The sequence below is a fragment of the Stegostoma tigrinum genome, chromosome 4 (assembly GCF_030684315.1).
Source record: "Stegostoma tigrinum isolate sSteTig4 chromosome 4, sSteTig4.hap1, whole genome shotgun sequence".
NCBI lineage: Eukaryota > Metazoa > Chordata > Chondrichthyes > Orectolobiformes > Stegostomatidae > Stegostoma > Stegostoma tigrinum.
Genome location: NC_081357.1, coordinates 80,045,117 through 80,066,847, shown reverse-complemented (window position 1 = coordinate 80,066,847; position 21,731 = coordinate 80,045,117). Strand labels below are relative to the sequence as shown.

At 42.3% G+C, this 21,731-nt stretch overlaps 1 protein-coding gene across 6 annotated transcripts in view; it reads left to right on the top strand.

Moving 5' to 3' along the window:
* The window catches only part of ift172 (intraflagellar transport 172), a 182,322-nt gene that overhangs the window by 73,372 nt on the left and 87,219 nt on the right, over positions 1-21,731 (top strand). For all 6 annotated transcript variants that reach the window (XR_009445692.1, XM_059645467.1, XM_048530809.2 and 3 more), the window contains 6 exons: positions 19-103; positions 8,509-8,601; positions 9,503-9,580; positions 12,209-12,457; positions 20,219-20,297; positions 21,146-21,266. Coding sequence is in view for 5 of the 6 variants with exons in the window: in XM_059645467.1 (XP_059501450.1) it covers positions 19-103; positions 8,509-8,601; positions 9,503-9,580; positions 12,209-12,457; positions 20,219-20,297; positions 21,146-21,266 (705 nt within the window). In the remaining variant the exon portion in view is untranslated. The remainder of the gene's footprint in view (positions 1-18; positions 104-8,508; positions 8,602-9,502; positions 9,581-12,208; positions 12,458-20,218; positions 20,298-21,145; positions 21,267-21,731) is intronic.

The window sequence follows — 21,731 nt, the reverse complement described above, 5'->3', positions numbered from 1 at the left end:
CATGTTCCTGTTTTCTAGATGCTTTGCTGCTCTTGGTGATGTAACGAAAGCTCAATTTCTTTGTGAAACTAATCGAATTGCAGACCAAGCATCAACGGAATATGTAAGTAGTAAAGAAAACTACTTGCAGCAGACAAAAAATGGACAATCAATAGATGTAGATCTTTATTATCACGGAGTGCAGCGGAGGCCGGGACGTTAAATGCCTTCAAGGCAGAGATCGTTAAAATCTTGATCTCACAAGGAATCAAGGGCTACAGGGAGAGTGCAGGGAAGTGGAGTTGAAATGCCCATCAGCCATGATTTAAATGGCGGAGTGGATTCGATGGGCTGAATGGCCTTACTTCCACTCCTATGTCTTATGGTCTTTATTTGAATAATTTTGTTTCCTACATTTGAAAGGTTCTACCAATATTTTATCCTTTTTAATACAAACAAAAACAATATACTAAACAGTAATTTTGTGTGCCCACTAGGATGTACTTAACACCTAGGAATTATTTTCCTTTTGCCTGACCACCTGTGAGAACAGGTATGTTAGTTGTTGGCTAACTTGCCACTGCTATCACCAAAAATGATCACTGGGCTGGATGGCAATAACTTATTAAGAGCTACCTGGCAAGCTTCTCAGTGAATCACAATCCTTAATGATGGAATCCTCACTCTCTAGATGTGATCTGCTCTTTAGAGGCCAGCAGCTTTTGGTTTCTGAGGAAAGTCAATTGAAGCTTACTCTTGGGGGCAACCAACAGTGGGAAGATATATCTTCGTTTTCTTTGCTTCTCACAGGATGGGGCCTGTAGACTGAAGGAGGCTCAGGCAAAAGAAAGAGCTGGATTTCAGAGGCAATCCTTTTGTCCCTCATTTGTGCCTCTGATCTTCCCAGATTATGGAAAATGGAGACCCAGAAAATCCTGCAGGCAGGTCGCCCTGGTTACCCAGTAGGCAAACCAGAATTCAGGCCTAAAAGTAGCCATTAATTGACCACATGAGCCTTATGTGCTGGCAAGTCAAGAGTCACCAATGGACTTTCTCACCCAACATTTAATTGGTAAGACAGCAAGGAATGTGGAGGTGGTATTTTATTTTAGGGTCAATTTGCCCAATTATTTCCTGTCCTGTCTCCTCCAGAGAAGGGAAAATTATGTCCCATACTTTTAACAAATTGAAGATGATCAAGATCAAAGTTCAGTGCTCTCATGATAAAATAACGCGAGGTCATTTCTACAGTTACCCAGAAAAATACTTTTCACTCCACAGATAAAATATGTTTATACGATTATTAGGGGGATAGTATGATTAGGGGTATGGATACTGCTCTCTGCAGGCATGAGTGTGAAGGCTGTGATGCCTGCCTGTTGCCAGAGATAAGGACATTTTTTCAGGGCTGGAGAGGAACTTAGAGGGATAGGGGAAGATCCAGTTGTTATCATCCACTTTGGTACTGACATCATTGATAGAAGTGGACAGGAGGTTCTGCTGAAAGATTTTTAATATTTAGCAGCTAAACTAAAATGCAGCAACTCCAAAGTGACAATCTTAGATTACTATGGGCAAATTTGCATAGGATAAATAAATAATAAGATTGGTGTAGGAGGAATTCACTTTGTTCATCGGGCACTGGCACCAGTGTCTGGCTAGCTGTTCCAGTGAGCAGTCTTCATTTGTACCATGCTGGGACCTAGTAAATCAACTACTAGGGCTGTAGGCAGGGCTAATTTGAGCGGAAGGGATGTTTAAAAGAAGGGAAGTGTAGCCTTGTAGTCAAAAGGATATGACAGTATTGCAGGACAACTATCTTGACACTCATACACAGAGTGGGACAGTAAGGGAAAGAGAATGCAAGCATTAAAAAAAGTTGCAAATAGGGACAAAAGGTAGTCAGGCAGAACTAGTGGTTCTTTATTTGAAAGTATGTTGTATTTGGCACAAAAAAATCAATAACCTCTATAAATAGAGGTTAATGGATATGATCTTTTAGCCATTATGGAGAAATGGTTGCAAGGAGATCAAAGCTGAGAGCTTAACATTCTGACATTTAGAACCTTTCAAAAGGGCAGAGGCAGGGAGGGAATGGTGGTGGTGCCTTTGTCAATACAGTAATTGGGCTTGTATTTCTTGAGAAGATTAAAAGAAGTGGTGAAATATTAGAAGGGTTGGAGAATTTCAGTTGGGAGTGTTGAGAACAAGGAGACATTGCCTTAAAATTTGAGTTGGGCGATTTAGGAAGAAATCGAAGAGGGCTTTTACTTGCAAAATGCAGGAGAAATCGTTAATTCTCTTCCACCACTAGCACCACCCCGCTCCAAAAGCCATAAATGCAAGGAGTTTTCCAGACCTGAGATTGATAACTTTCTGTTAGGTAAGAATATCAATGAAAATGGCTCCAAGACAGGTAGGTAGATCTCTGAGGCAGATCTGTCTTGATGTGATTCAAAACTGAAGCATACTACGAGGCTGAAAGCTTACTTCTGTTTCTTATGTATGTTATAAAATGGGAATTATTGCACTCAATAACATGTAAAATTGAATTTCATGTTTACAATACCAGACAGCAGAGTTTATTTGCTGTGAATGGTTATCATTTATTTTTTATTCTTTTCCTTCCCCAAGCAACATGATGTTCCCATAGTGAAAGCATCGACATCTATGTCCTTTTGCATTACTTAAGTAGGGAGTTGAATTGGCAGAGGTGTTATTGCTTTAGAGGGAGTGCAGCGAAAGTTTACCAGGCTGATTCAGGGGATGGCGGTTCTGACATATGAGAAGAGATTGACTAGGTTGGGATTGTTTTTGCTTGAGTGCAGACAAATGAGGGGGATCTCATAGAGGCTTATAAAATTCTGACAAGACTGGACAGGCTAAATGCAGGAACGATGGTCCCAATGCTGGGTGTATCCAGACCCAGGGGTCACAGGATGAGAATTTGGGTTAGACTGTTTAGGATGGAGATGAAGAGACATTTTTTTTTCATCCAAAGAGTGGTGGGCCTGTGGAATTCATTACCACAAGAAGTAGTTGATGCCAGAACATCAAGCGGCAACTAGATATAGCACTTGGGGTGAATGGGATCAAAGGTTATGGGGAGAAAGCAGGATTACGCTGTTGACTTCGACAATCAGCAATGATCATGAATAAAGATGGAGCAGACTTGAAGGGCTGCATGGTTTCCTCCTGCTCCTACCTTCTATTTTTCTATGTCATTATTTCAGTCAAAATTGCTGTTCCTTTCCTTCTCCTAATAAGTAATGTATCCAGTTTATTCCAACAAAATGAAAAATCAGAGCTATATATCTGCAAATTTCCTTTCGAGGTTAGTTATCATTGAACTGTTGATGCTGACTGACTTATTAATTACGCAAGTATCTAGAAATTATGCTAGGGTTCAACTGAAATGCCATTAAATGAAATAGTGAAGTGCTTATTATTGAAAGGCTTCAGTATTTCTGAAATAATTATTCTATGGTCCCAACATTATTTAATTATATTTGCTGAATGATAAACAAGATGAAAAGTGCTGTTGTCACAAAATCTAAGAGATCCACTGTAATAATGTAATTACTATTTAACATCACCACTTTAGTTCCTGTATGGTCAGTGGTTCATAAGTTGTTGGGGATCAAAGATTTGTATTTGCTTGGAAAGCACTATTGCCTCAAGCCAGGGACCCAGGTTCAATTCCAGCATTGGGTGTGTGTCTGTGTGGAGTTTGTAAGTTCTCCCCATATCTGCACGGATTTCTGCCAGGTACTCCGTTTTCCTCCCACAGCCCAAAGTTGTGCACATTTAAGAGGATTGGCCATGCTAAGTTGCCTGTAATGTCCAGGGATGAGTTTGCTATTTGGGTTAGTTATGGTAAATGTGGTTTTATGTGGATAGGGGGATTGGTGCAGACTCAGATGGGCTGAATGATCTCTACATGTACAGTTTCTATGCTTGCCATTCACATACAAAGCAATATTGAAAAGGAAGAACATGAAAGTTCCCTAATTTTCCCCCTTTGCTCACCTTACCCTGATTTTAACCTCAGCCACCCTTCCTGTGAAGCTTATTTCTCTCTCTGCATCTCCCCTTTTAGGTGTTGCAAATGTTTAGATATTGTTACCTTTAAACAGTGAAAACTCATTGTCTCTTGTAGGTCTTCCATTTGACCTGCCTATTTAACATTGCTGTTTGCATTTAAAGCCAAGATACTGCCGGGGATTTTTCTCAGTTCTTTTACTGTATCAGGCTCAAATTCATGGGGTTAAAATTGTGTCAGAGATAATGGGAACTGCAGATGCTGGAGAATCCAAGGTAATAAAGTGTGAAGCTGGATGAACACAGCAGGCCAAGCAGCATCTCAGGAGCACAAAAGCCCTGTGCTCCTGAGATGCTGCTTGGCCTGCTGTGTTCATCCAGCTTCACACTTTATTATCTAAAATTCATGGGGCTTTGGCACTAATGTGTGAAATCGCAGCTGTTCAGATGCGATGGGTTCCACTTGAATCATGCTAGAACCAGAGTCCTGGAGATTCACATAAAGTCAATGATGGAGTAGGGCTCAGAAATTATTAAAGTTTTCAGAACTAGTAATAGGTCAGAGTATGGAAAGGGTCAGAATATAACCTAAGGCACATTACAAGACTGAGGGTTGTGTACTTGAGTGCACAGAGTATACGAAACAGGGTAAATGAGCTTATAGCATGGATTCAAATTGGCAGGTACGATATTGTGGGTATCACAGGCAAGGCGGTAAACATAGAACATTACAGCACAGTACAGGCCCTTTGGCCCTCCATGCTGTGCCGACCTGTCATACCGATCTCAAGCCCATCTAACCTACACTATTCCATGTACGTCCATATGCTCATACAATGACGACTTAAATGTACCTAAAGTTGGCAAATCTACAACCGTTGCAGGCAAAGCATTCCATTCCCTTATTACTCTCTGAGTAAAGAAACTACCTCTGACATCTGTCCGATATCTTTCACCCCTCAATTTAAAGCTATGCCCCCTTGTGCTTGCCATCACCATCCTAGGAAAAAGGCTCTCCTTATCCACCCTATCTAACCCTCTGATTATTTTATATGTTTCAATTAAGTCACCTCTCAACCTTCTTCTCTCTAATGAAAACAGCCTCAAGTGCCTCAGCCTTTCCTCATAAGACCTTCCCTCCATACCAGGCAACATCCTAGTAAATCTCCTCTGCACCCTTTCCAAAGATTCCACATCCTTCATATAATGCGGTGATCAGAACTGTACACAATACTCCAAGTGCGGCCGCACCAGAGTTTTGTACAGCTGCAGCATAACCTCTTGGTTCCGGAACTCGATCCCTCTATTAGTAAAAGCTAAAACACTGTATGCCTTCTTAACAGCCCTGTCAACCTGGGTGGCAATTTTCAATGATCTGTGTACATGGACACCGATAAAGGGATCAGCTTGTTTGTAAGAAATGAAATTAAATCAACAGCAAGAAGTGATAGAGTAGGAAGGCTTACAAGCTGTGTGGATAGAGCTGAGGAACTGCAAAGGAGAAAAGACCCAATGGATGTTGTGTACGATTCTGCAGGCAGTAGTGAAGGCATGGGTGGAAAATAAATCAGGAAATTCGAAAGGTACTGTTACAATAATCATGGAAGTCTTCGAGATGCAGGTGTACAGGAAAAGTCAGGTTGGTAGTGGATTTCAAGAAAAGGAATTTGTGGAATGTCTACAATTTTTTTGAGCATCTTATGATCGAGCCCACTGAGGAACAGGTAACTCTGAATGTGGTGATGTATAATGAGGCAAACTTGAATAGGGAGCTTAAGGTGAAGGAACCCAACCCTTGATGACAGAGACAATGATATAACAAAATTCACCATGCAGTTTGAGAAGGAGAAGCAGAAATCACATGTAATGGAATTACCGTTTGAGTAGAGATAACCACAAAGACATGAAGGAGAAGCTTGCTTGAGTTGATTGAAAGGGGAACATAGTTCAGAAAACAGTGGAGCAGCAATGATAGAAGTTCTGTGCATAATTCAGGGGACACAACAGAAATTCATTCCACGAAGAAGAAACATACTAAGGGAAAGACAAGATAACCATGGCTGATGAGGGAAGTCAGGGACAGCATAAAAACATGCAATGTGGTGAATATTATTGGGAAGCCAGAGGATTTGGAAGCCTTCAAAAAACCAACAGAGGTAACTAAAAAAGCAATTAGTGTGGGGGAGAAGATGAAATATGAGAATAAGATAATTTATACTGTAGAAGAAGATTGCAATAGTTTGTTTTTTTAATACCTAAAGTTAAGAAAAAGGCAAGAGTAGATATTGGACCACTGCACAATGAGGCTGGAAAAATTGTAATAGGGAACAACGAAATGGTGCAGGAACCAAATAGGTACTTTGCATCAGTTGTCACAATGGAAGACACTAGCAGCATACCATTCAAGAGTCAGAAACAAGAGGTGAGTATAGTGGTTGTCATTAACGAGAAGGTTCTGGGGAAGCTGAAAGGCCTGACGGTAGGTAAATACCCTGGACCAAATGGACAATACCCTAGAGTTCTGAAGAAGACAGCTGAGAAGATTATGGAGTTGTTGGTGGTGATCTTTCAGGAAACACTGGAGTCAGGAGGGCCCCAGAGAACTGGAAAATGGCTAATGTAACAACCTTGTTTGAGAGGGGAGAACTAGTGGATGTGATCTGTTTGGGTTTCCAGAAGGCCTTTAACAAGGTACTGTGCACCAGGCTGCTAAACAAGCTAAGAGCCTATGTGTTAGGGGCAGGGTACTAACATGGATAGAAGATTGGCTAACTGGCAGAAGGAAGAGTGTGGGGATAAAATGGTCCTTTTCAGGATGGCGGTCACTGAGTAGTGGAGTTCCTCAGGGGTCTATGTTCGGACCACAACAATTGTATAATATTTACAATCTGGGTGAAGGAACTGAGGGCATTATTCCTAAATTTGCAAATGACACAAAGGTAAGTGGAGGGGCAGGTAGTGTTGAGGAAGTGGGAGGTTGCAGAAGAACTTGGACATGCTAGGAACGTGGGCAAAGAAGTAGCAGATGGAACATAATGTGGAAAAATGTGAGGTTATGCACTCCTGCAAGGGTGGCATGGTGGCTCAGTGGTTAGTACTGCTGCCTCACAGCTCCAGGGACTTGGGTTCAATTCCACTTTTGGGCGACTGTCTGTGTGGAATTTACACATTCTCCCTGGGTCTGTGTGGGTTTCCACCGGATGCTCCAGTTTACTCCCACAGCCCAAAAATGTGCAGGTTAGGTGGATTGGCCATTCTAAATTGCCTGTAGTGTCCAGGGGTGTGTAAATTAGGTGGATGATACATGGGAAATGCAAGGTTATAAGTAAAGGGTAGGGGGATGGGTCTCGCTACAATGCTCTTTGGAGGGATGGTGTGGACTTGATGGGCCGAATGGCTGGTTTCGACACTGCAGGGATTCTATGATAAGAATAGAGGCATTGATTATTTTCTAAATGGGAAAATGCTTTGGAAATCTGAAGCAAAAAAAGACTTGGGGTTCTGTGTTCAAGTTTCTCATAAGGTTAAAATGCAGGTTAGGCTGGCAGTTAGCAAGACAAATGCAATGTTAACATTTGTTTCAAGAGGGCTAGAATTAAAACACCAGAAATGTATTGCTGAGGCTGTATACCACTCTGGTCAGGTCCTTTTTGGAATGTTGTGAGTAGCTTTGAGCCTCATATCTAAGGAAGGATGTGTTAGACCTTGGAGGGCTTCACTGAAGGTTTACCAGAATGATCCCAGGTATGAAAGGCTCGTCATGAATAGTAGTTGAGGATTCTGAGTTTAGAATGGATGGCTACCTGATTGAAACTCTCAGAATATTGAGAGGCCTCTATAGGATAGATGTGGAGAAAATGTTTCCATGCGTAGGAGAGACTAGGACCTGTGGAGGGTACAGCCTCAGAGTGAAAGGATTACCTTTGAGAACTGAGAAGAGGAGGACATCTTCAGCTAGAAGGTGGTTAATCTGTGGAACTCATTGCTGGAGAGGGCTGTGGAGGACAGATCATTGGGTGTATTTAAGACAGCGATAGATAGGCTTTTGAGTATCAAGTGTTACGGGGTTGAGAAACATATCAATCCATGATCTAATGACAGAACAGACCCGATGGGTCAAATGACCCAATTCTGCTCGTGTGTCTTATGGCCTTATCAACTATGAGTGAATGTCTGGTCCTGTAATATAAACATGTAGGAAAATCTCATACACTGTTTCAAAATGTGCTTCTTGTGCTCTGCACCTAACTGTTGTTTAGTGGTGAAGATCAATTTCAGCATATAATTATGCAATTGAACGATTTGGATATAATGCGGTGTTATTTTTTGTGTGCCTGATACTGCACCATGAAAACAATTTGATTGTTTAGATCTGTTTTAATTTCGATTTACTTAACTACATATTTTTGTTTGGACATCAGACTATCATTTCATTGTTCTCAGTAAAATAATGAAACAGCAGATTCTAACTTTATCTTCTGTTTTTAGGGAGGTGATGGCTCAGACAATTACCTTGTTCGCGCACGATTGGCTATGTTGGAGAAAAACTACAAATTAGCAGAAAGTTACTATCTGGAACAAGTATGTTTGCAAAAGTATTAACTAATTTCAAACCATTATCAGGATACTATTGTCCACTGAACTTTATATGTCCATTGAAACTTGCACACATCAAAATTTTATTGTTTTGTACAGTTTTATGATAGATAATTTTCATGGAGAGAACAAAATTTCTTCTATCTTAATGAAACTATTTGAGAACAATTGTTACTCTGCATGGATTTATAGGTGTACAGTTGGTCTAAGCAATAGATGTTTAAATGTGAAAGATATGTCTTTTAGTTATGTCACTTGTTCAACAATTTTACTGTTTAATTTTTAACATCTGCTGTATTTGCAATATTGCAATCAGCTATGGCACTGTAAATGATACAAAAACATGATGTAATCTTTCAGAGGGATTCAGCTGTTGTACTTTTAAAGAAATTATTTCTTACTGCAGCTGTTTTGTTTTTGGCCAGCCTTTAAAGTCAGCTAGTTCCACTCAACAGCCAATGTACTGAGAACGCTTTCTTCAAATAATTACATGCTTACGTCTTGAAAGCCTTGATTCAATCTGCCACTGTAATGCTCTCCGTTAGTGCATTCCACATTGTAACCGTTCATTTTTTCTTCATTTTACCTCTATTTCTTTCATCAATTTGATCCTTAATTCAGTACTATCTACTTCTTAACATTTGATGTACTGGAACATTTTCTCACTATTTATCCTGCTTAGACCCCACATTATTTTGAACACCTCTATAAAATCTTCGCTCAATCGCCTTTTCTCTCAGGTGAACAACCCCAACTTCTCTAATCTACCCTCTTGTCTGAAGTATTTCATCTCTAGTATCATTCCCATGAACCTTTCCTGCATCTTCTCAATATGTATTTACTGTTCTTTAGAATATTACTTAAACAAATATCAATCTTTCTCTAGAATGCTGTTGATAAAGCCATGGATATGTATCAGGAACTACACATGTGGGACGAATGTATAATGGTTGCTGAAGCCAAGGTAACTTGTTCTGCATATTGAGAGGAAGTAAGAACTGCCGATGCTGGAATCAGAGATAACACAGTGTGGAGCTGTGGGAACACAGCACACCAGGCAACATCAGAGGAGCAGGAAAGCTGATGTTTTGGGTCAGAACCCTTCTTCAGAAAATCACCTTGCGGGAAGGTGGTTGAGAGGATGTGTAGTCCAGGTAGTTGTGGGAGTCGGTGGGTTTGAAAGAGATATCAGTTGTGAGATGGTCACCAGAGATCCAGACAGAGGTCCAGGAGGGAGAGAGAGGTATCAGAGATGTTCCAGATGAGCTTGAGGTTGGCGTGAAAGTGTTAGTAAAGCTGATGAACTGTTCAAACTCCTCATGGAAGCATGACGCGGTGCCGATACAGTCATTGATATAGTGGAGGAAGAGGTGGCGGATGGTGTCAGTGTAGCTGCCGAAGAGGGACTGTTCCATATATTTTACAAAGAGGCAGGCACAGCATGGGCCCATGTGGGTTCCAGTGGCCACCCCAGTATGTAGGAAGTGGGAGGAGTTGGGGATGGCTTAAAAGCCCTCTGCTTCTGCCTCTCCCACAGGCCCAACTAGTTCCCCTCCACTGATACCTTCATCTGCTTAACTGAACTCATCCTTACCCTTAACTTCTCCTTCAACTCCTCTCACCCACCTTCCTGCAAGAGTGCGATCCTGTACTGCCAATTCCTCTGCCTCCGCTGCATCTGCTCCCAAGATGAGGCAGTCCACTCCCAAACATCTCCAATGTCCTAATATTTCAAGGACCACAACATCCCCCCCCTCCCTTCAGTGGTCGATAACACTCTCGACCGCATCTCTTGCGTTTCTTGCACCTCAGCCCTCAAACACCCTCCCGGCAACAGAAACAAAGACAGTTTCCCACTTGTCCTCAGATATCACCCCACTAACCTCCGGATTCAATGCAACATTGTCCGCCACTCGCAATCTGACCCCAAGGCGAAGGATATATTTCCCTCCCCAACTTTATCTGCCTTTTGTAGTGACTGCTATCTCCACAACACCCTCATCCACTCCAGACTCCCCACTAACCCCACCAGCCCCAGCACCTTTCCCTGCAACTGCAGGAAGTGTTATACATACCCCTAAACCTACCCCCTCACATCTATCCCAGGACCCTAAGAAACCTTCCACATCAGACAGATGTTCACCTGCACATCTGCTAATGCAGTTCCCTATGTGGCCTCCTCTGCATCGGATAGACCAAGCAGAGACTTGGAGACCGCCTTGAGGACCACCTGCGCTCGTTTCATGACAAACGACAACACCTTCCACTCACAAACTACTTCAACTCTCACTCCCACTCCCTAGACAATTTGTCCATCCTGGGCCTCCTCCAGTGTCACAATGGCATCATCCGGAAACTGGAGGAGCAACACCTCATATTCCGCCTTGGGAGCCTACAACCCAATGTCTCAATGTGGACTTTACTAGCTTGAAAATCTCCCCAGCGCCCCTGCCCCCGGCCTCATCCCATGACGAACCCTCTCTTTCATCCCCACCTCACTGCCTACCTGTACTCACCTATCGTCATTCCACCTACCTTCTCTATTACCGCCTCACCCAGCCTCCTTGACCTGCCCGTCTTCTCTCCTAACGATCTGCTCCTTCTACCTCATTGACCAATCCCTACCACTACCTACCTGCACTCATCTATCTCCATCCCATGTACCTTCCCCAGCCCCACCCCTCCTTTCTATTTATTTCAGAGCTGCCTTCCCTATCCCCCATTTCTGAAGAAGGGTCCTGACCCAAAACATCAGCTTTCCTGCTTCTCTGATGCTGCCTGGCCTGCTGTGTTCCTCTAGCTCCACACTGTGTTATCTCTGACTCCAGCATCGGCAGTTCTTACTTCTCTGAAAAACAGTATGCATGTGTTATTGGAAAATTACAAAAATAGAATGAATTGAAGAACCTGAGATGTCAGTGTGACAAACTACACCTTTTAGTGAAGTCTATAAATTTAACACAAGAAAAACCATCATTTTATGCTGACATTGAGAAATATTAAGGCTGAGTCAGAAATTGAGCTGCTCATTTGAAGTACCAGAGAGAATAAAATGTGCAAACCATATTATTAACTGGCACCTATGGGACCAGGAATGTACCAATTGATCATATATTCTGGTTAATCGAGAGGTCCATAATTCAATGTAAAAACACATACTAGATTAAAGAAATGCAATGCAGAGGTTATATACATTACTGTTAAAAACGTATTCACAGTCAAAACATTTAAATAATAACTTAAAGAAACCTTATAAGAGGAGAGGCAAAGTGCAGTTTTCCTTCCAAAGAGCTCTAATTAAAAACAAATTCTTTAAACAATAGAATTAAGGTTTAGACTACCCCATTCCCTCAACAGGTACCTGAGAGGAATTGAAAGACGCTTAATGGAAAACTGCAGTAATTCAGTTATGACAGTGTGATAATCTACATTCCATGTTTATCCTTTTTAATTAGTTTCTTGCATGACTATAATAATAATTGTGAATAACACCTGAAAATAAATTGAGGTTGAAAAATATCAAAATAAAATTTTATTTTCTATGGAATGCTATGTCATATCTAATTTATAACTGTTTTGACTTTTTCTTTAGGTTCACCCTGAATTGGACAATCTTAGACGGAGTTATTATAAATGGCTGATGGAAACAAATCAAGATGAAAAGGCAGGAGAAGTAAAAGAGCATGATGGCGATTACTCTGGTGCCATTAATCTCTACTTGAAAGCTGGCCTACCTGCAAAAGCTGCTCGATTAGTGTTAAGTCAGAATGAACTTATGACAAACAGTGATATCATCAATAGAATTGCTGCAGCCCTAATTAAGGGGGATTTTTATGAAAGGGTGGGTATCAAAAATATCTGTAGGTTTTGTGTTGTCTTTTTATATATTAACTGTTAATTCTCTCTTTGGGGAAATCGATGGCGTAGTCTTACTGTTGCTGGACTTGTAATTTAGACACTCAAGTAATTCCTTGAGGACATAGGTTGAATCTTACCACAACAGGTGGTAACATTAGAATTTTAAAAAATGATCGAATGATGAGCATGAAATCCTTGTTTTTTGTTGTATGAATCTGTCTGGTTCACTCATGCCCTGTGGTCAAGTTCTGCATGAAAATCTGCTGTTCTTACCTGGTTTGACCTACACGTGACTCCAGACTGATAGCATTGTGGTTACCTTTTAACTGAAATGGCTAAGCAAGCCATTGAGTTGCATCAAATTGATACAAGAAAAGTCTTAAAGGGATTAAGCAGACTAGGCATCAGAAACCAATCTAGGCACAAGAAACATCAACAGCAAATTCAGCCCTGTCAACCTGCAAAGTTCTTACTAACATCTGGGGATTATGCTAAAATTGGGAGAGTTATCTCAGAGCAGTTAAACGACGATCATATCCATTGAATCAAACTGCCATCATCATCCCTTGGTACGTCATGTCCCACCAGCAGGACAGACCCACAGCAGCAGTACAATGGTATGTAGTCGGGAGTGAGTTGCCCTGAGAGTCTTCAATGTTGACATTTTACCCCATGAAGTCTCATGCTGATTAGTATATCCTACCAAGAGTGACTCAACATCGCCAGTGACCAAGCTGTTTGAGTCTTAAAGGACACAGCTGCTAGACTCAGTCTGCAGCGTATGCTGAGAGAATTAACGAGGGAGAGACACACTTGAGCTTGTCCTCACCAGTCTGCCTGTCGCATCTGTCAATGCTGTACTGGTAGGAGTGACCACTAAGAGTACTTGCAAAGTCGGTTCTTCACATTGCAGTGCCCTCCACCGTGTTATGTGATACTACCACCGTACTAAATGAGGTAGATTTTGAATGAATTTAGCAACTCAAGATTGGGCACCCATGAGTTGCTGTGAACTATCAGCAGTTGGAGAACTGTACGCGAATATAATGGCCTGGCACATCTCCCATAAAACATAGCCATTGAGTCAGGGGATCATTCTTGGTTGAATTAAATATGCAGGTGGGCAAATCGGGAGCTACATCAGGCTACCTAAAAATGAGGTATGAACCTGGTGAGTCTACAATGCAGGATTACCTCCGTGTCAGACAGCAAAATTAGCTAATGATGGAGTTATAGTCATAAGATGCACAGCATGGAAACAGATCCTCCGGTCCTACTTGTCCATGCCAACCAGATAACCTAAATAAATCTAGACTCATTTTCCAGCATTTGGCCAGTATCCCTCCAAACCGGTCCTATTCATATACCCATCCAAATGCCTTTTAAATGTTGTAATTGTAGCAGCCTACCACTTCCTCTGGCAGCACATTCCATACACGCACCATCCTCTGCATGAAAAAGTTGCCCTTTAGGTTCCTTTTAACTCTTATCCCCTCTCACCTTAAATCATGGTTTATGAACCTCTATAAGGTCACCCCCTCAGCCTCGGCTGAGAAAATACCCCGAGCCTTTTCAGCCTGTCCCTACAGCTCAAACCTCTGACCCTGGCAGCATCCTTGTAAGTCTTTTCTGAACCTGGTTGAACAGAGCTAAGTGATTTGACAACTACAGGTCGGATCTAAGCTCTGCAATCCTGCTGCATCAGCAAAGTTCCACAAATATCTCCATTCTCCATTGGGGAACCTAGTATTTCAGAAAAGGTTGATAAGATAAGGCTGAAGCAATTGTATCCATCTTCAGCCAAATGTGCTGAATAGATGATCCACCTTGGCTTCTTCCAGAGGTCTCCAAATTGACGAATGCCTGCCTTTAGCCACTTTGATTCTGTTTATGGTATCAAGAAACTGCTGAAGGCACTAGAAAGGCAAAGGTCCTGACAGTAGTCTGGCATAACAAGGTGTAGAGCTGGATGACCACAGCAGGCCAAGCAGCATCAGAGGAGCAGGAACACTGACATTTCGGGCCTCGACCCTTCTTCAGAAATGGGGGAGGGCAAGAGGGTTCTGAAATAAATAGGGTGAGGGGGGAGGCGGATAGAAGATGGATACAGGAGAAGATAGGTGGAGAGGAGACAGATCGGTCAAAGAGGCGGGAATGGAGCCAGTAAAGGTCAGCTTAGGTGGGGAGTTAGGGAGGGAATAGGTCAGTTCAGGGAGGACGGACAGGTCAAGGAAATGGGATGAGGCTGGTAGATAGGAGGTGGCGGTGGGGCTTGAGGTGGGAGGAGGGGATAGGTGAGAGGAAGGACAGATTAGGGAGGCAGGGATAAGCTGGGCTGGTTTTGGGATGCGGTAGGATTTTGAAGCTTGTGAAGTCCACATTAATACCATTGGGCCGCAGGGTTCCCAAGCGGAATATGAGGTGCTGTTCCTGCAACCTTCAGGTGTCATCGTTGTGGCACTGCAGGAGGCCCAAGATGGACATGTCGTCTGAAGAATGGGAGGGGGAGTTGAAATAGTTCGTGACTGGGAGGTGCACCTGTTTAGTGCAAACCGAGCATAGCTGTTCCGCAAAGCAGTCCTCAAGCCTCCGCTTGGTTTCTCCACTGTAGAGGAGGCCACAATGGGAACAGTGGATACGGTATACCACATTAGCAGATCTGCAGGGGAACATCTGCTTGATGTGGAAAGTCTTCTTGAAGCCTGGGATGGGGGTGAGGGGGGCAGTGTAGCACTGTTCAGAGACACTGTTTTCCTGTTAGTGTGAAGGGTGACGCTGGTAGGTGTAGAGAATACTTAATGACTAAAGAAATTGAGGCTTTGGTCAAGAAAAGGAATGTGACAAATATCAGCTAGGATTGTCTGTAAAAGAGTATAAGGGCAGTAGGAGTGTACTTAATAGGCAGAGTTAAGGTGAATCCAGACAGATTCTCTATATACATTAAGGGCAAAAGAGTAGCTACAGAGAGAATAAAGCCCCTTAAAGATCAACGTGGTCGTTTGTGTTTGAGATGCTAAACGAATATTTTGTCAGTATTCACTGTGAAGGACACGGAAGCAAGGGACCAACTGAACCTCTTGAAGAGTATAAAGAGTGTAGGGGCATTCGTAGGAAAAAATCAGAAAGGCAAAGAAAGCATATGAAATAGCCTTGGCAGGTAAGGTTAACAATAATCCAAAAAGTTTCTACAAATACTTTGAGTAAAAGAGCAACTAGAGACAGCGTAGGACCCCTTAAACATCAACAAGATTGTCTTTGTGTTTAACATCAGGAGGTGGAAGAGATTCTAAATGAATATTTTGTGTCAAATTTTACAGTTGAGAAAGAAATGGAAGCTAGAGAACTTGCGGAAATAATAGTGATGCTTTGAAAAGAGTTCATATTTCAGAAGAGGAGGTGCTGGAGGTTTTAAAATGCATAATGGTAAATAAAATCCTGAGACGTGATCAGGTGTTTCCCAGAACTTTGTGGGAAACTAGGGAAGAGATGGTTGAACCCCTTGCTGAGATATTTTTGTCATTGATAGTCATAGGTGAGGTGCTGGAAGATTGCAGGTCAGTGAATGTGGTGCCATTATTTAAGAAAGACTATGAGGAAATGCCAGGATACTCTAGACTGGTAAGCCTTACATCAGTGGTGGGTAAGTGGATGACGGAATTCTGAGGGACAGCATTTACATGCTTTTGGCAAGGCAAGGACTGTTTAGGGATAGCCAACATGTCTTTGTGCATGGGACATTTATCTTACTAAGTTGATTGAGTGTTTTGAAGAGGGGACGAGATTGTCTGCCACTCTGCCATCATCATTGTCTAAATGGATTTCAGCAAAGTGTTTAACAAGGTTTTGCATGGTAGATTGGTTAGCAAGCTAGGATTATATGGGATGTAGGGGAAGCTGGTCAATTGCATACAAAATTGACTTGAAGGTCGGAGACAGAGGGTCATAGTGGAGGATTGTTTTTTTGGCCTGGAGGCCTGTGGCTAATGGTGTGCCATGAATTGTTGGTGTAGAGGACAGCGAAGGAGATTATCTTAAGAGTACGGTGGGATCTTGATCAGATGGACCAATGGGCTGAGGAGTGGCAGATGGAATTTAATTTAGCTAAATGTAAGGTGTTGCATTTTGGTAAAGCAAACAAGGGCAGGACTTGTTACAGTTAATGGTCGGACCCTAGAGCGTGTTGCCAAGCAAAGAAACCTAGGGTACGGGTGCACAGTTCCTTCAAAGTGGAGTCACAGATGGACAGGATGGAGAAGAAGAGGTTTGGCACAGTTACCTTTATTGGTCATGAGTGTAGGACTTGGCATGTTGCATTGTGACTGTACAGGACATTGGTGAGGCCGCTTTTAGAATACTGTGTAGAATTGTGGTTATCCTTCTGTAGGAAGAATGTTTTTAAACTTGAGAGGGTGCAGAAAAGATTTACAAGGATGTTGCCAGGATTGGAGAATTTGAGTTATAAGGTGAGGCTGAATAGGTTGGGGCTTTTCTGTCAGGACGTTTGTAAAATCATGAGAGACATGGATAGGGTGAGTAACCAAGGCCTTTTTCCTAGGGTGGGGTAGTCCAAAACTAGAGGGCATAGGTTTAATGTGAGAGGGGAAAGATTTATAAAGGACCTGAGGGATAATGTTTTCACACAGAAGGTTGTGCGTGTATGGAACGAGCTGCCAGAGGAAGTGGAGGAACCTGTACAATTACAATATTTAAAAGACATCAGGATGGTGATATGAATCGGCGTGGTTTAAAGGGAAATGGGCCAAATGTTGTAAATGCCTACTGGGTCGTTTTAGGACAGCTGGTTAGCGCAGATGAGTTAGACTGATGGGTCTGTTTCCATGCTGTATGACTCTGTCTTAAATACAGCTGCAACTCTGGCATCAACTCGGTAATGGGGCCAAGTTATGTTTTGTACAGAAAAAGCAAGACAAGTCTAATTCATGCTGTTACTAACCCATCACTCTTGATGGCTTGAACAGTCAACATTGCAATTGAGTAATGTTTTCCTAGCAATAACTTCATCACTGATGCTCAGTTGAATTCCACCAGGGCTACTCATCTTTTGGCCTCGTCTCAATGTAGGTTCAAACACAGACAAAGAGATGAACTCTAAAGGTGATGTGAAATCAAAACAGATTTCGCCAATAATAATATCAAAGACCCCAGCAAAACTGGAGTTAATGTGAATCATGAAAAGCCCTCCACTAGTTAGAGTCATACCTAGTGCAAAGGAAGATGGTGCTTGGAACTCAGTTATCGCAGCTCTAGGACATCTCTGCAGGAGGTCCTCAGGGTGATGTCCTAGGCCCAACCATCTTCGTATGGTTCATCAATGACCTCACTTCCATCGTAAGGTCATCCCTGGGAATGTTTGCTTGTGATTGCGCAGTGTTTAACGCCATTCAAGACTCCTCAAATACAGAAGTGACCCATGCCCAAATGCAACACAATTGGACAATATCCAGGTTTGAACTGACAAATGGGCACGCAACATTCAATGACATTGCTGCCACTGAATTCCCTCAGTATCAACATTCTGGGCTTTGCCATTCACCGGAAACTGAGCTGGACGTGCCATATAAATACTGTGGCCACAAGAGCAGGTCAGAAACTAGGAATTCTGCAATGAGTAACTCACCTGACTCTCCCAATACCCATCTGTCAACAACAAGGCAGAACTCAGGAGTGTGATGCAATAACCTGGATGAGTGCAATTTCAACAGTGCTCTGGAAACTTGACACCATATAGGCAAAGGTAGCCTGCTTGATTACCACTACACCCGCAAGCATTCATTCCCTCCATCATTTATGCACAGTAGCAGTGCTGTGTACCATCTGCAAGTTGCACTGCTGAAATCACCAAAGTTCCTTGGACAGAGCCTTCCAAACCTCCAGCCATTTCCATTTTGAATGACAAGGCCAGCAGATATATGGGAATACCACCACCTGCAGGCCATACACTGTCCTGACTTTGGAACATATTGCTGCTTCTTCAATGCAACAGGGCCAAACTCCTGGAACGCCCTCCCTAACAGTATTGTTCATGCATCTACACCAAATGGACTACAAGAACAAAGAACGAAGTTCACCACCACACTCTTGAGGGCAATTAATTTTGTCTTAACCTGTGAAGCCCACATCTCTTAGAAATTAATAAACTAAAATGACGGTCTTTGTGAGTGTACTTGTGTAATTCATGGAATTTCAGGCTGGAAAACGAAACATTCATTTGTAGTTTATTGTTAGATATTGTGTCAATATGATGTTCCAGATGTGAATTTTGAAATTTCATAAAAATGTCAGATGCTTTTAGCAGGGACACTAACTTTTTATGGTAGCCTGGGATTTGGGACCATTGGAAAAGTTGTCCAGAAATATTGTGGAAGGTTGTCAGCCTGGGGTCCACGAGGTTTGTTTAAGTAAAAGTAGATTTTTTTCTGGAAATAGCAAAGTGGAATATTGAGAACACCTAGACAGCTTGTGGGATATGTGATCACTAGAAGACGGATCTAGTAGAATTGAGGTGGAGGACTCAGACTGTGAGAAGAAAGTACCAGTCCAGAAAATACAGAGTTATGTAATGAATCTCAGAATCTTGCATAGTTGAGAATTGGTCTAAGGAAAGGGGTTATGAGCTCAGTAGTTTTTTGCCACACAGGGCACGTGGTGTGCAGTCTGATAGTTTTGGAAGTTTGGCAATGACGGCAGACTGTTGCTTCTTTTTGAGCCACGCAGTCCTGTTTTCTTACCTGGTATCTACCAATAAATGTTGTTTGCAGCAGTTCGGGATGACTATTAAAGTGTCAGAACGAGTGAGTATTTATTAATAAAATGTGTTCTTTGGATGCTAAAAACATCATTTCCTTGTATCTATTTTCAGATAAAATAATGATGAACCAGGCCTTTTTTCGTTGCTTACAATATTATCAATTGTCAAGTGGAGGCCAGATGCTTTCCCCTAGGAACAGAAAAACTTATACTGATTATTGGCCTCTTTTAATAGGACACTTTTACTTGCACCAAGGTTTCTTACCATCTTTGTTGTGTAATAAATTAGGAAAGGGACTGACAATATCACAGCAGGGAAAGCCACTCCGGGAGGCTTGTAACCATATAGGGGCGGCATGGTGGCTCAGTAGTTGGCACGGCAGCCTCACAGCACCAGGGACCCGGGTTCGATTCCAGCCCCAGGTGACTGTCTGTGTGGAGTTTGCACATTCTCCCTGTGTCTGCGTGGGTTTCCTCCAGATGCTCTGGTTTCCTCCCACAGTCCAAAGATGTGCAGGCTAGGTGGATTGGCCTTGCTAAATTGCCCGTAGAGTTCAGCGGTTTGTGGGTTACAGGGGGATGGGTCTGGGTGGGATGCTTCAAGTGGCGGTGTGGACTTGCTGGGCCGAAGGGCCTGTTACCACACTGTGGGGAATCTAATCTAATCTAATATGAATTGTATGTTTACTGAAAATCACAAATGAAGGAGTAAGGAACCTTAAAACAAAGAAGGACCAAATTATGACCAGAACAAAATTAAGTGGACAATTCAGGATGAAAATATAGATATAAAGTGAAAGCAGCTAGTTCTGCCTAAGCTTGTATTATGATGAGTACTGGCATTGATGAACCAGATCTAATCATGATGTTCACTTTTGTTGTTTGTTCACTATGCAACTAGTAACTAACTGCATGTATTTTACAACGTCTGTCGCACAATAGAGGATCAGTAAATTGTGATTTGTTTGTCTCCTAGGCTGGAGACCTTTATGAAAAAATTGGGAATTACCAAAGAGCACTGGATTGCTACCGTAAGGGCAATGCCTTTCGGAAAGGTATATGATGTTCTCAATATTTGGGTTACTATTTTTAAGTTATAATTGGTATTCTAATCTAGGTAGACAAATTAGATGGCGACAGTAACAGAAAAAGGACTTATCTGATAATATTCTGAAAAAATTGCAGAGAATTTACAGACAATAACATTCAGCCCAACTGATCTATGCAAGTTAACAAAGTGTGAAGCTGGATGAACACAGCAAGCCAAGCAGCATCTCAGGAGTACAAAAGCTGACGTTTCAGGCCTAGACCCTTCATCAGAGAGGGGAGGAGGGTAATTTCTTCAGGTTAGGCATCCCTGGAAGACGCTTCGCAGTGAGGTTAAAATTGTGATCAGAGATAATGGGAACTGCAGATGCTGGAGAATCCAAGATAACAAAGTGTGAAGCTGGATGAACACAGGAGGCCAAGCAGCATCTTGGAGCACAAAAGCTGACGTTTTGGGCGTAGACTCTTCAACCTCGCTGATGAAGGGTCTAGGCTCGAAACGTCAGCTTTTGTGCTCCTGAGATGCTGCTTGGCCTGCTGTGTTCATCCAGCTTCACACTTTGTTATCTTGGATTCTCCAGCATCTGCAGTTCCCATTATTTCTGATCTATGCAAGTGTTTGTTTTGTACCCTCTTCCTGTTCCCAGCCCAGCCCAGCCTGTCTCCATCTATGACCTCATTCATCATATAAACATATTTTTGTTTTTATTTTATTCTAAATATTTGACATTGTTATGGTAAGAATTACCTTTCATTGAAAGCTTGATGATTCATTTTATGTTTTTTTTGGTGAAATGATCCATTTACACTGTTTCTTTGCCTGAAGCTTTATTAGTGTTTATTTATCTGATTTCAGCAGTGGAATTGTCTAGAACCGTTTCTCCAGCTGAGGTTGTGAAATTAGAGGAGGCCTGGGGAGACTATCTGGTACAACAAAAACAGTTGGATGCTGCAATTAATCATTACATTGAGGCCGGGTATGTTAAATTGCCTAAATCTAAAATACCTCTCTAGCCAACTTTAGGTTCATTTAAGTCATCATTGGACAAGCATATGGACGTACATGGAATAGTGTAGGTTAGATGGGCTTGAGATCGGTATGACGGGTCGGCACAACATCGAGGGCCGAAGGGCCTGTACTGTGCTGTAATGTTCTATGTTCTATGTAAACAAGATTCAATATTTACTGAAATGGCATTCCCAAGTGCAATGTGGACTTCTATCAGGAAATATAGAAGCCCAGGTTCTTCTGAGTGCTGGGAAATTTTGGCTCCTGGTGTGCATTTTCTGCCCTTGGCAGGTTTTCTACCCGCTCACCAGTTCTGACTGAGAGGCCAGTCTGCGTGTTAACTTTTGGAAGCACTTTAGAAGAAACCATAACCCTCACATGTAGTTGGGTTGGATAGATTTTCTACTTCTTGGAATAGCAATTGTGAGAGGAG